Source organism: Nicotiana sylvestris, chromosome 1, assembly GCF_000393655.2.
Source record: "Nicotiana sylvestris chromosome 1, ASM39365v2, whole genome shotgun sequence".
In the NCBI taxonomy this organism is placed as follows: Eukaryota; Viridiplantae; Streptophyta; class Magnoliopsida; order Solanales; family Solanaceae; genus Nicotiana; species Nicotiana sylvestris.
Genome location: NC_091057.1, coordinates 121010026 through 121024580, shown reverse-complemented (window position 1 = coordinate 121024580; position 14555 = coordinate 121010026). Strand labels below are relative to the sequence as shown.

Below are 14555 nucleotides of genomic sequence, written 5' to 3'. Positions count from 1 at the left end.
ATTACGACGATATTGCACCTGTAGTATTGTACGTTGAATTTGTCGTAAGATAATTGACATTAGTCCAAGGAAAAAGGTTATTTGGAGATTATAAGGATTATGCTATTTTAAACAAATGATGAGTAAATTCGTGAAGATGAGATGGGAAGCAAGTCAAAGAAAATAAATTTTTCATCCAAATTTGGCATATTGGGATAAAATACGGGCCGAGCATTAATACCCAATATTTATGGACTAGTGCCATACAAGGTACTACATGACCATGATAGTAAGGTGTACAAGGTATGTTAAAAGCAAGTAGCATTTTAAGTAAGCTGAGATAATTTTTAATTATGCGGGTAATTAATTAATTAACGGGTACAGACATTACCTAATTAATCCAAATATTTGGATAAGTATTAAATCAAAACGTGGCAGAAAAAGAATCATGATATTGTAACTCAAAAGTAACTATATTATGTGGCAATTCTTAAAAGAAAGTAAGTCATTTCCATTTAATAATGGATAGACACCTAAAGAATCTTATCCTTTATTAAGGAATATAAGTTACAATCCCATATAGATATGCATTCAAAAGGATCAGAACGTCCATAGTTATTGGTAACAATCATATATCATTCTTTCTTAGTTCAAAATATGTTAGGAGCAGAAACTAAATTCAATTCACAAAAGCTTCCAACGTGAATTTGTTGGAATCGTAGCAACATAAAATTTTGTGGTTCAAAAGGAGTATGGTACAATCTTCTCCAAGAATATTATACGGTGTTTTCCCTACTCCAGGTATGTTAAGACTATCTCTTCTTTCTTTTTGGCATGATCTATACGGCACGAACGAAACGAGAAAATGCGTAACTTCCATAAATGACTCTATTGATAGAAGTATTAGGAGTGTCTATGTTCTTGAATTCCCTTGTATCTTGTAATTCTATCATTTGTTCATGGGTCTCAGAAAATACGTAAGTTGAAAAAAAAGTTTACTTCATGATATTACTCAAAAGCATGGTCTTATAGCATTCCAAGAGATTTTATTGACGTACTTCTCATGCATTGCATTCATGTATATTGACTCATGACCAGATGGTGTTATATACACATATATATGTATATATATATATATATATATGTATATACGTGTATATATATATATATATGTATATATATATATATAGGGGATATGGGAGAAGGTTATGACGTTATATACGCACCACCACCTGATCAGCTGGTATACATTGATGATTTGCCAATAATAGCCGAGATGATATGATGAGATGCCCTAAGAGGTTTGATGATATTATGAACGCATATATCCATGCATGATATGACATTTATACGCATATGCGCGATATTATAATATTAAATTATTTACAGAGTTATTCAGATATACATGTTGAGCCTTTACTCCATGTTTCTCTCATGTCTACTAGTTACTGATTTTCATTCCTTACATACTCGGTACATTATTTGTACTAACATTCCTTTTGCTTGGGGACACTGCGTTTCATGCCTGCAGGTCCTGATAGATAGGTCGAGAGTATTCCAAGTGGGCTGTCAGCTCAGCGGAAGGTGTTGGTGCGCTCCATTTGTTCTAGAGTTGCTTCTTTGGTCAGTATGATTAGTACATACATTGATTGGTATGGAGGGACATGTCCCAACCTTCATGATATTATGTATTCTTAGAGGCTTGTAGACAGATGTCATGTATACGTATACTTGTATGGCCTTGTCGGCCTATGTTTCGAGTATATGAAGAATTATTCCGGACTTATAGGCCCGTACTTTATATGTATAAGTTTGTATTCCCTCATGCTTTACTCCAGTTCATTTACTTATGATAGAATGATATAAAATATACGTTATGTTGGTACTCGGTTGAGTAAGGTACCGGGTGCCCGTCACGGCCCATCGATTTTGTAACACCCCGTAAATTTGAATCAGTTGTGGATGCATTAAATGAGTATTAATGTGATGGTTATCAATTGGTTATGATAATAAGTGTATGAAGCATATCATAGAGATTTGGGGTCCAAGGAGAGGCTTAAGTCTAAATCAAGTTTGAAAATTTCATGATAGACTAAAATTCCAAATGAGCACGCACAAGACCAAACTTTGAACGAGCATATCTACATTTATATAAGGTGTTATATGATTCACAATATATCAAATGAAATATCTTTGAGTCTAGTTTCTAACTCCTCAAACCGTTTGTCATATGGACACTCCTACCATAAGTTATGACCAAAATTACCAAAAGCTCGCAGAATTTTACACTACCGCGCCGCCCAATGCGTCAGCCTATGCGGCGCGGCTGTTTAGATTAATAGAGCACCTCCAAATTTCATTTATAGACACATTTTTCATTACTGTGCCGCCCCATGCGCCGCGGCTGTGCAAATCTTTGTTTTTTTTCAACCCGGTCCTATTTTGATATAAAACCTTCGGGGGTTATTTTTCCCACTTCATTTGGATGAATTTTAGGGTTTTCATCCACTCTCTCAAGACCTCCAACCCCTATCATCTTAAATGTAAGCAATCCCCATTATCTTGGTGTGAATCCCATCATTTATACACGAGTATTGATGAAATCTACACATAAAATACTTAAATCTTCAAAGGATTTCTTCAAGAACTCAAAGGAGGGTTTTGCAAGATTTCTTCCAAAAAGGTAATCCTACACTCTTAGACTTACATGTATAGATTTATTAAGGGAATATAAGTATGAATAAGTATTGTAACTCTTGGTATTGTGATTGGAAACCATAAGTTCCCAATTTGATTACACAACTATTGTAGAGATTGAAAGATGTTTATTTAATGGAACTTTGTTGGTTGGGTGTGGATGGATGGTCGTATATGTGATTTTGGAAGTTATAAATTAGTTAATCATGATGGTGGGATAAATTGTTGATGAATGGTGGTAGTTAGATGAACTAATTATATGGTGATGAGATATGGAGATTTATGTCTACAAGGTGTTTGATAATATGCCTAAATGGCTTAAGTTATGGAATTTGTTACTAATATTGGGTTCCATTGGATGTTGCTATTATAGATTGAAGGTTCTTAGTATTGTGGATCATTGTAGTATCACTAAGGGGCGAAATCGAGGTATGTAAGTCTAACTCTTTACGTTTGGGAATGTCTATGATTCTCCCTACGTCCCATTCATCATGACCATTACTAGTTTCCTCAGAAAGTAACTATGCCTTGGTTCCATGAATAGTAGTAGAACTTCTATTCTCTAGATGGCATAGTTTCATAATCATTCGATATTCTATGAGTTTCAGTTATGACAAATCAACTTATTATGAATACTCATCTCAGTCTAATCCTATTCACTATTCTAGTATCATGTAACTCGGTATGGCTCATTGTTTCAGTATCATGTATTGCAGTATGATTCTCAGTTCCTGATTCTAAATTCCTCAATGTTGAACACCTGTATTTGGGCATGAGGCTGTAGTTTATGCTTTATGACTCCAAAGGGATCTTGTTCATGATTGATATTGGCAAATTTTGACTCGTGCTCATTCTACACATTTATTAGGGTGATTAAGCAAAATCATGACTCATTTGACTCAAGAAAAGTTAATTTTTGAAATTGTCATTTCAAAATTAAAACCCGGCTTTGCAAATACGGCCTTTCAGCACTTCTGGGGAGAAGATTTTAAGGTTGTGCTTGCAAACCGGCCAAAAATTCAAAAAAGAGACCAAAGGTGGTTATTCTTGCTAAAACAGCCTTCCGGCGTCCTTTTGGGGACATTCGGCTATTTTAGACAAAAATGGCATCACCCTGCTTATTTAAAATAAAATAAATTTTTTTGTTCTTTTGGGCTATTTTTGCAAAAGGGAAGTTGGACCCGATGGGGGTTGCCTACGTATCCCACATCCGGCGAAAATCAAACTGGCTTAGTTCGGGTAATTATGACAAAACAAAAACCAACTCTTTTTTTTTCTTTTTTTTTTCACAAAAATTTTCTCTTTTTTTTTTTCTTCAAAATTTTGGCAGAGTTTCAGTATGTTTTGGAAATTGGTTTTCAAAGACAGACAATTATCTCTCTCAGTCCCCACATTTTCCTTTTCAACTTTTTCTCTATGACCTGGTCAACATGCAAATCCGAAGCAAATGAATGCACAAGTAGCAAGTAAGATGCATCAGGATGGTCTTTTCATTTTGGGTACACCTGTCCTAGACAGACGTTGAGTTATGTAAGGCTAACTCTTTACGTTTGGGAATGTCTATGATTCTCCTTATGTACCATTCATCATGACCATTACTAGTTTCCTCAGAAAGTAACTATGTCTTGGTTCCATGAATAGTAGTAAAACTTCTATTCTCTAGATGACATAGTTTCATAATCATTCGATATTCTATGAGTTTCAGTTATGACAAATCAACTTATTATGAATACTCATCTCAGTCTAATCCTATTCACTATTCTAGTATCATGTAACTCGGTATGGCTCATTGTTTCAGTATCATGTATTGCAGTATGATCTCAGTTCCTGATTCTCAATTCCTCAATGTTGAACACCTGTATTTGGGCCTGAGGCCGTAGTTTATGCTTTATGACTCAAAAGGGATCTTGTTCATGACTGTTATTGGCAAATTTTGACTCGTGCTCATTCTACACATTTATTAGGGTGATTAAGCAAAATCATGACTCATTTGACTCAAGAAAAGTTAATTTTTGAAATTGTCATTTCAAAAATAAACCCGACTTTGCAAATACGGCCTTTCAGCACTTCTGGGGAGAAGATTTTAAGGTTGTGCTTGCTAACCGACCAAAGATTCGAAAAAGAGACCAAAAGTGGTTGTTCTTGCTAAAATAGCCTTCCAGCGTCCTTTTGGGGACATTCAACTATTTTAGACAAAAATAGCATCACCCTGCTTATTTAAAATAAAATAATTTTTTTTGTTCTTTTGGGCTATTTTTGCAAAAGGAAAGTTGAACCCGATGGGGGTTGCCTACGTATCCCACATCCGACGAAAATCAAACTGGCTTAGTTCGGGCAATTCTAACAAAACAAAAACCAACTCTTTTTTTTCACAAAAATTTTCTCTTTTTTTTCTCAAAATTTTGGTAGAGTTTCGGTATGTTTTGGACATTGGTTTTCAAAAACATACAATTATCTCTCTCAGTCCCCACATTTTCCTTTTCAACTTTTTCTCTATGAGCTGGTCAACATGCAAATCCGAAGCAAATGAATGCACAAGTAGCAAGTAAGATGCATCAGGATGATTTTTTCATTTCGGGTACATCTGTCCTAGATAGAACCAACCCCTGTGTTGAGTCTCCAAAGTCAAATGCACATGATGCAAACAAACGTTCCTACTAGGGATCCGGTATGAGGCTGAATTATTTTAGGTTCAAAATCTGGGTATATGTTCTAGACTTTGTACCCGAGCAGACAACTCGAGCCGAGGAGGGGGCTACGTACCGGGAACCAAAAGGTCATCCGGCTTAGTAACTTGTCCGAGCCTCTTTCTTATTTCAAGGTATGATACTAACAGAGAAGGGTTTCGTAGCAGTTTATATACAGTTCAAATAGTATCAAAGCGGTAAAAACAATATTTAGCACATTAGGCCCAACATGTATTCAGATAATAAATAAAGCCAAATATAACAATTCATCTAAGCTCGAATTATGAACCCTGAACCAGAAGTTCTGGGTTTCAGTCACCAGCAGAGTCGCCAGAGCTGTCACACCTCCTTTTTTTTCCTACACCCCGAAAAGGGTATAAGGGAGTTTTTTCCAACTTAAAGTGACAATCGAAACGGGATTCATTTATTATTAAAAATTCAGAGTCGCCACTTGGGATAATTTATGGTATCCCAAGTCACCGGTTCAAATCCTGAATCGAGGAAAAGATTGACGCTGTTTTACAATTCGCGAACACAGAAATCCGGGTAAGGAATTCTATTAACCCGGGAGAAGGTGTTAGGCATTCCCGGGTTCCGTGGTTCTAGCACAGTCGCTCAACTGTTATAATTGGCCTATTATCTGATTTTAATACATGTTTTAGCATATGGTTCAATTTTAACTTATTAACCGCTCTTATTCATTTTTTAGGAAGATTGCAACATTATTTAAAATATGTCTTGAACCACGTCACATAAATGCACCCGCTGTCCACGACACATTTTATTTAACGTTGTTGGGACTTGAATTTGGGTCACATGAAATGCACACCCGAGTTTAGGAAGATAATTTTAAATTATGCGCCTAAAGCAACTACGCATTTTTCAACTTTGGGAGGGCCATAGAAAATTCCCTAAATGACATGCCTCGAATTCTAAGGATTTAAAATTAATTAAATGAGCGCCATGAGTTTTGAGGTTTATTGTGGATAGAGTGGTATAAATTGATAAGTACAAAAGGCCTAAAGAAATGGGTTAGCTACATGTATATCACTGGAGCCTTTTGTTATAGCATACTACAATTCAGAAAGGTAGAGTTGGTATTTATGTGAAAATAACAAAAGACAGGTGCCAGCTTTGGGTTCATCTCCATATCATCTTCAAAAGACCGACTTTCATTTTCAAATTCTAGAAAGAAACTAACAAATTTTTACAACAAAATAATAAATCTTAAATGACCATATGAGTACAAAAAAAAAAGAGAAACCATGCTGAGAACTATTCGGATGAACCAGAAGGAACAAAACAAACATGGACATACAAAAATGCATTTTAAACTTGATTATAACAAAGAACACTTAAAGTAATTAATTTATTTAACACTATGCTAAAGAGAAAGTTGTAGTATCACCACTATAACTTCTACAGTACCATTTTGAAGCAGAGGAAGTTGAATCTTCACATGGTTAATTTAAGAAAATATGCAGTCAATAACATAAATTGAATATAAGATATTCCACTAACGCAATCTATTTTTTTTTACATCTTAATGTTGACAAATTGTTCAACTTCACATACTTCTTTAAATTTTAAAATATGAACATTGTGCTACATGGGCTTGAAATCTAAATGTAAACAAAATAATACCTGCTGGTTACAAGTCATGAGCCAAGAAAAATAAAAAAAAGAAAAAAAAAACAAAGAAAAAAAACGAGACATAGTCATGAACATACTAAAATAACGTTAACATTTGCAAATCTCAATTCACTCAATCAAAGAAACATCATTCATGCGAACAGATCCAATACGAAAAAAACTTTATCAAAAGAACCAAATCAATTTGCTTCTGCTTCAATAAAGATGCTCCGACATTTTTTAACTCAAGAGCTTGAATTACATACCTACAAGAGAGTGAATTCAAATGAATAAAATCTGAAAGTTGTAGAGTCAATACAGCAGCAACAACAAAATCTCTATCAACTCTTCTTCAAACCCAAGATTCAAGGCCCGAAATATTGAAAGAAAAATTTAATGAAAATTTTCAACCTAAATTTCTCTCCTCCCCCTCTCTTCTTTTTTTTCCTCAAATTTTCTCTTCTATTTATAGCAAAATTTTCGAGATTTTTCAGGTTTTTTTTAAAAAAAATATTTTATTATTTTATGATTTTTTAATTAAAAAAAATCTCACTTACAAATTGCTTTTATTTTTTTATAAAAAGAAATCCCACCTTTCTTTACTTTTATTTTTTAAATTTCAACTTTAATTATTTTTATCTTATTTAAAATCCCACTTTTTTTTTTACTTTTTAAAAGAGAATTCCACTTATTAACTTTTCTTAAAAAAACAATCCACTTTCTTTTACTTTAATTTTTTTTAATTTTCAGATACCTTTATATTTATTTTCTAATTCCAACTTTCTTTTACTTTTTATTTTTTTAAAATTTTCACAAAACTTTACTTTTTTTTTTAATTTTCTACTTTTCAAAAAAGAATTCCACCTACTTTTACCTTTATTTTTTTTATTCAATTCTTCCCTTTTTCTTATTTTTTAAATCACTCCTGAAATTAAAAATAAAATTAATATTTTTCGGATTTTTTATATTTTAAAATAAAAATAAAATAATATTAATAGTAATTATTCACCTTTTAAAATTTTGTATTTTTACCCTATAATAAAAAGTGTAACAAAGCTAAAAATTGTAGGTTAAAACCCCTAAAATATTTACATAGAAGAAGTGATAAAAAATTAAATATTATAAAAAATTAGGTGCTCACAATTCTCAGTTTCTGATCCTAAATTCCTGAATGTTGAACACCTGTATTTGGGTCTGAGGCCGTAGTTATGTATACGTATACTTGGGCCTGAGGCCGTAGCTTGTGCACATATATATATTGGGATGGAGGCCGTAGTCTATCAATTAAACATGTTGTTCATCATTCAGAAGAGTGAGTATTCATATCCTTACTTCCTTGTTCAGTTATTAGTTTATCAGCTAGCAGTTCAGTTTCAGTATCAGCTCAATTATCAGTTATCATTTCACTTTCAATAATTATCAATTATCAATTCTCAGTTATCAGCTTAGTTTCAGTTTCAGCATTTTTAATTCTTTCTTTTAGTTGCTTTGCATACCAGTGCAATTCAAATGTACTGACGTCCCTTTTTGCCCGGGGCCTGCATCTCGCGATGTAGGTAACGATTTTTAGGTTGACGATTCTTCTTGCTAGGACATCTCGTATCAGCTATTGGTGAGCCCTAGTCTTTCGGGGCCTTATCTCTCTTTTGTTCTAGTCATTATAGTATTTCAGTTAATAAGGTATATTGTCCCGGTAAACAGTTAGCCTTTTCAGTATTCTTTAGAGGCTTAGCAGGCTTTCATGTGTTAGCTTTGTCGGCTTCTTGTTTATACTTGCAGACCTTTTATTATTTTCCCCATCTATGATATTTCAGTCAGTCTCTTTAGTAGATTGTCATGTTTTATATTTACCTCTAGCTCATAGTTATACCACATGTTGATCCAGCCATACAGTTGGTTCGCTCGATCACACGCAGTCAGGCACCGAGTGCCGTGTTACGCCCAGACCATGGTTAGGGGCGTGACAAAACTTGATATCAGAGATTTAGGTTCAAGAGTCCTAGGGAGTCTATAAAGCCGTGTCCTGTGGGGTCTCTTTTATGTGTGTGTGTGAGCCACACATGTAAACAGTTGACCGCCAAGACATCTAGGATTGTTCCATTTCTTTCATACTCTAGATCATGTAGTTAGAGCTATGCTTTCAGGAATCTTTCTAACCCGTGAGAATTGCCTATTTCAGAAAAATGCTTGCAAAAAGAAATTACACCAGGAGGGCCTCAGCTACTAGCCAGAGGGCTACGACTAATGCTGCTTAGGAGGAGGACACTCCAGCCTAGGGGTTTGCATCGGGATCAATGCCCAGTGCATCAGACATGGATGTCAGGGGAGCTATCTAGTTGCTCACCCAGATTGTTGCTACTCAGGCTCAAAGGCAGGGAACAAGTGATGTTCATGAGACGGGTAGTTCCAGGTCTAGGGAATTCCTCAACATGAAACCTCCCATCTTCACAGGGTCCAAAAAGGATGAGGATTCGCAAAACTTCATTAATGAGGTTCAGAAGATATTTCGAGTGATGCATGCTACAGACACTGAGGAAGTAGATCTTGCTGCGTACCAGCTTAAGGATATTTCCAACACTTGGTATGAAACATGGGAAGAGTCCCGAGCAGAAGGAGTTTGCTGATGCATTCCTTGAGCATTTTCTACCCATTGAGGTCTTGAAAGCTAAGGCTTTAGAGTTTGAGAAACTCAGACAGAATGATATGAGTGTGAATGAGTACTACCTCAAGTTCGTCTCTCTGGCCAAGTATGCTCCAAAAATGGTACGTGATATGAGGGCCAGAGTTAGGCGGTTTATGTTGGGATTTTCAGATGATTTGTTTACTGATGCTAATATACCTGCTCAGAATAATGACATGACCATCACTAAGATGGTTGCCTTTTTTCAAGGGAATGAAGACAGGTTGAAAGAAGAAGAGCGGCTACAAAAAGAGAAGGATAGGGAATTCAGCAAGAGAGCTAAGTCTGCAGAAAATTTCAGCCATGGGTGATCTCAAGCAGGAGGCAATCGCAGTTCTTTAGGAAATCAAAATCAGGACCCATTCCATCTTTAGCTAGTGCACCGATTCAGAGATCCAAGTTTAACAAGAAAACCCAAAATTTCAGAGCAGCAGGCTCACAGTCACAGACTAATGTGGACTACAGAGGCCTTGAGTACCCTACTTGCAACACGTGTGGTAAGAAGCATCTAAGTGTGTGTCATTTAGGCACAAATGGCTGCTTTGGGTGCGGTCAACAGGGCCATTTCTTGAGGGATTGTCCATCAACAAAGCAGAACAATGGAGGCAATGTAGCTCAGTCCACTAATTCAGTAGCCCCTCATAACTCTCGGGCCTAACAAGGGCGCGGTGCAGCAAAGTCTAGTAATGTAGGCGGTGGTCGAAACTGCTTGTATGCACTGGCAGGCCGTCAGGATACAGAGGCTCGTGGAGATGTTGTCACATGTATACTAACAAAATTCACTTTTGATGTATATGCTCTTATAGATCCGGGGTCCACCCTATCTTATGTAACCCCATATATTGCTAAGAAATTTGGGATAGAACCAGAAAAGTTGTGTGAACCCTTTGAAGTGTCCACTCTAGTTGGAGAATTAGTTATAACAAGGTGTATCTATAGGGGATGTTCAGTCAAAGTGTATCATCGTCTTACTGCAGCAGACTTAGTAGAAGTGGAGATGGTAGACTTCGATGTGATCATGGGCATGGATTGGTTAGCGTCTCGTTATGCCACAGTGGGTTGTAGAACCAAAATAGTAAGTTTTGCATTTCTTGGTGAACCAGTCTTAGAATGGGAGGGTGATGCAGTAACACCTAGGGATAGGTTTGTTTCCTATCTTAAAGCCAGAAAGATGATCTCCAAGGGATATATCTATCACCTGGTTTGAGTTAAGGATGCAGATGCTCAGATCCCCACTCTCCAGTCGGTACCAATTGTAAATGAGTTTCCAGATGTGTTTCCCGAAAATCTCCCTAGAATCCCTCCCGATAGAGAGATTGACTTCGGAATTGATCTACTTTTAGGCACTAAGTCGATATCTATTCCGTCTTATAGAATGGCTCCAGTAGAGTTGAAAGAGTTAAAAGTCCAGTTGAAAATCTTCTAGATAAGGGGTTTATAAGACCAAGTGTCTCACCTTGGGGCGCACCGGTCTTGTTTGTCCGAAAGAAGGGTATGTGCATTGACTACCGTCAGTTGAATAAAGTCACCATCAAGAACAAGTACCCTCTTCCCATAATAGATGATTTATTTGATCAAACTTCAGGGTTCCCAGTGTTATTCCAAGATTGACCTCAGATCGAGATACCATCAGTTGAAGGTTAAGGAAGTTGATATTCCAAAAATAACTTTCAGGATTCGATATGGGCATTTCGGATTTTTGGTAATATCATTCAGTTTAACGAATGCACCCGCAGCTTTCATGGACCTTATGAATAGGTCTTCAAGCCTTATCTTGATTTTTTCGTTATCGTGTTTATTGATGACATCTTGATTTATTCCGTAGCGAGACTGACCATGCAGAACATCTTAGAATTGTGTTGTAGACACTTCAAGATCACAAGCTATATGCAAAAAATTTCTAAGTGTGAATTCTGGTTGAAATTAGTAGCATTTTTGGGCCATGTCATCTCAGGGGAAGGCGTGAAAATGGACTTTTAGAAAATAGAGGCAGTGAAGAATTGGCATAGACCCATCTCAGTATCAGATATAAGAAGTTTCTTGGGTCTAGCAGGCTATTATAGGCGTTTCGTAGAGGGATTTTCTTCTATCTCGTCCCCTTTGACTAGATTAACTCAGAAGAAAGTCAAGTTTCAATGGTCGGACGCGTGCGAGAAAAGTTTTGAGGAGTTAAAGAAGAGGTTCACTTCAGCTCCAGTCCTGACACTAGCGGAAGGAACTGAAGGGTTTGTTATTTATTGTGATGCTTCAGGGGTTGGTCTTGGGTATGTATTAATGCAGCACGGTAAAGTCATAGCCTACGCATCGAGACAACTCAAGGCTCACGAGAATAATTATCCAACTCATGATCTTGAATTAGCACCTGTGGTATTTGCACTTAAGATCTGGTGTCATTATTTGTATGAGGTACATGTTGACATTTTTACAGATCACAAGAGTCTCCAGTACATCTTCAAGTAAAGATAATTAAATCTACGTCAGAGAAGGTGGCTCGAATTACTTAAAAATTATGATGTTGATATCCTCTATCATCCAGGGAAAGCAAATGTTGTAGCTGATGCTCTCAGTCAGCGTTCTATGGGAAACTTAGCTCATGTTGAGGCAGGAAAGCGAACTATGATGAAGGAAGTCCACCACTTAGCAAGTCTAGGAGTTCGACTTTTGGACTCCAAAGACGGTGGCGTTGTTCTCCAGAACAGGGCTGAAACCTTCTTAGTAGCCGAAGTAAAGGAAAAACAGTTCAATGATCCCTACTTATTGCAGATGAAGGAGGAATTCACAAACACAAGACTATGACTTTTGAAAAAAGGGGAGATGATGGTACTTTGAGGTACAGAGGTAGACTATGCGTTCCAGACGTAGATGGGCTCAGAGAGCAGATTATGTCAGAAGCCCACAATTCCAGGTATTCTATTCACCCAGGTTCCACAAAGATGTATCATGATCTTAAAAAGGTTTATTGGTGGAACGATATGAAAAAGAATATAGCAGATTTCGTAGCTAAGTGTCCAAATTGTCAATAGGTGAAAACCGAACACCAGAGACCTGGCGGTTTAACTCAGAATATAGAAATTCCCATTTGGAAATGGGAGATGATAAACATGGACTTCATAACAGGTCTACCTCGCTCGTTCCGGAAGCATGATTTGATTTGGGTGATTGTAGATCGACTTACCAAGTCAGCTCACTTCTTGCCAATGAAGACTACAAATTCGGCCGAGGATTATGCCAAGTTGTATATCAAAGAAATTGTCTGATTGCATGGGACTCCTTTGTCCATTATCTCAGATCGTGGTGCTCAGTTCACATCAAACTTTTGGAAATCCTTTCAGAAGGGATTGGGCACAAGGGTGAACCTCAGCACCACTTTTCATCCTCAGACAGATGGCCAGGAGGAACGCACCATTCAGACTCTTGAGGATATGTTGAGGGTGTGCGTTATTGATTTTAAAGGTAATTGGGACGATCATCTACCTCTCATTGAGTTTGCTTATAATAAAAGTTATCACTCTAGTATTAGGATGGAACCATACAAAGCTCTGTATGGGCGAAGGTGTAGATCACTAATTGGTTGGTTCGAATAGAATCAGGATGGCACCATACAAAGCTCTCTAGTTTGCTTAGTCCCCGCTATATTGGTCCATATAGAATCATGTGAAGAATCAGATAGGTGGATTATGAGTTAGAATTGCCACAAGAATAAGCTATTGTACACCCAGTGTTTCATGTGTCCATGTTGAAGAAATTCATGGGAGACCCGTCACTTGTGGTTCCAACAGAGATTATAGGGGTTAAAGACAGCCTGTCTTATGAAGAAATTCCAGTGGCTATTCTTGATTGTCAAATCCGCAAGCTCAAAACTAAGGAAATTGCTTCAGTAAAAGTGCTTTGGAGAAATCGAAAGGTTGAAGAGGCTACATGGGAAGCCGAGGAGGACATAAAGTCCATATATCCCCATCTCTTTTAAGAGAAAAAGGAAAATGTAGAAGGTAATTAACCTTTCCATTCAGGTCTTATATTATAATCTCCATGTCCTTTAGTATTTACTCGGCTTAGTATTTAGTGATCATGTGCTCGTTCAGTTTGATATACATGTATTCATGATATTTAGTATTCTCATATCTCCATCTCACCCGTTTAATTTCCATAGATAGTCGTAGTTGCATCCAGGACAATCATTCGAGGATGAATGATCCCAAGGGGGAGATAATGTAACACCCATAAATTTGAATCAATTGTGGATGAATTAAATGAGTATTAATGTGATGGTTATCAATTTGTTATGATAATAAGTGTGCGAGGCATATCATAAGTGATTTAGGGTCCAAGGAGAGGCCTAAGTCTAAGTCAAGTTTGAAAATTTCATGATAGACTAAAATTCCAAATGAGCACGCACAAGACCAAACTTTGCACGAGCATATCTATATTTATATAAGGTTTTATCTAATGCACAACATATCAAAAGAAATATATTTGAGTCTATTTTCTAACGCTTCAAACCGTTCATCATTTGGACATTCCTACCAGAAGTTATGACCAAATTACAAAAGGCTCACAGAATTTTACACTACCGCGCCACCCCATGCGTTACCCCGTGCAGCGCGGCTGTGTAGATTAACAGAGCACCTCTAAATTTCGTTTCTAGATATATTTTTCATTACCGCGCCACACCATGCGTCTCCCCATGTGCCGCGGCTGTGCAAATCTTTGTTTTTTTTCAACCCGACCCTATTTTGATATAAAACCTTTGGGGGTTATTTTTCCCACTTCATTTGGGAGAATTTTAGGGTTTTCCTCCACTCTCTCAAGACCTCCAATCCTTCACATCTTCAAGGTAAGCAATTCCCATTATCTTGGTGTGAATTCCATCATTTATACAC

The 14555-nt window shown here is 36.8% G+C and overlaps 1 protein-coding gene across 1 annotated transcript; it reads left to right on the top strand.

Moving 5' to 3' along the window:
• Positions 1-9578: 9578 nt before the first annotated feature.
• On the top strand, positions 9579-12471 carry LOC138874111 (uncharacterized). The gene is made up of 6 exons (XM_070152616.1): positions 9579-9982; positions 10102-10280; positions 10401-10876; positions 11050-11167; positions 11729-11959; positions 12212-12471. The coding sequence occupies exons 1-6, from the start codon at positions 9579-9581 to the stop codon at positions 12469-12471; spliced, it is 1668 nt and encodes a 555-aa protein (XP_070008717.1).
• Positions 12472-14555: the final 2084 nt, after the last annotated feature.

Coding starts and splice junctions, on each gene's coding strand:
- LOC138874111 (XM_070152616.1), top strand. CDS start 9,579: ATGAAACATGGGAAGAGTCCCGAGCAGAAGGAGTTTGCTGATGCATTC. Junction 11,168..11,728: donor CTTGTTTGTCCGAAAGAAGG/GTATGTGCATTG, acceptor TGGGTCTAGCAG/GCTATTATAGGCGTTTCGTA. Junction 11,960..12,211: donor GTATGTATTAATGCAGCACG/GTAAAGTCATAG, acceptor TCTATCATCCAG/GGAAAGCAAATGTTGTAGCT.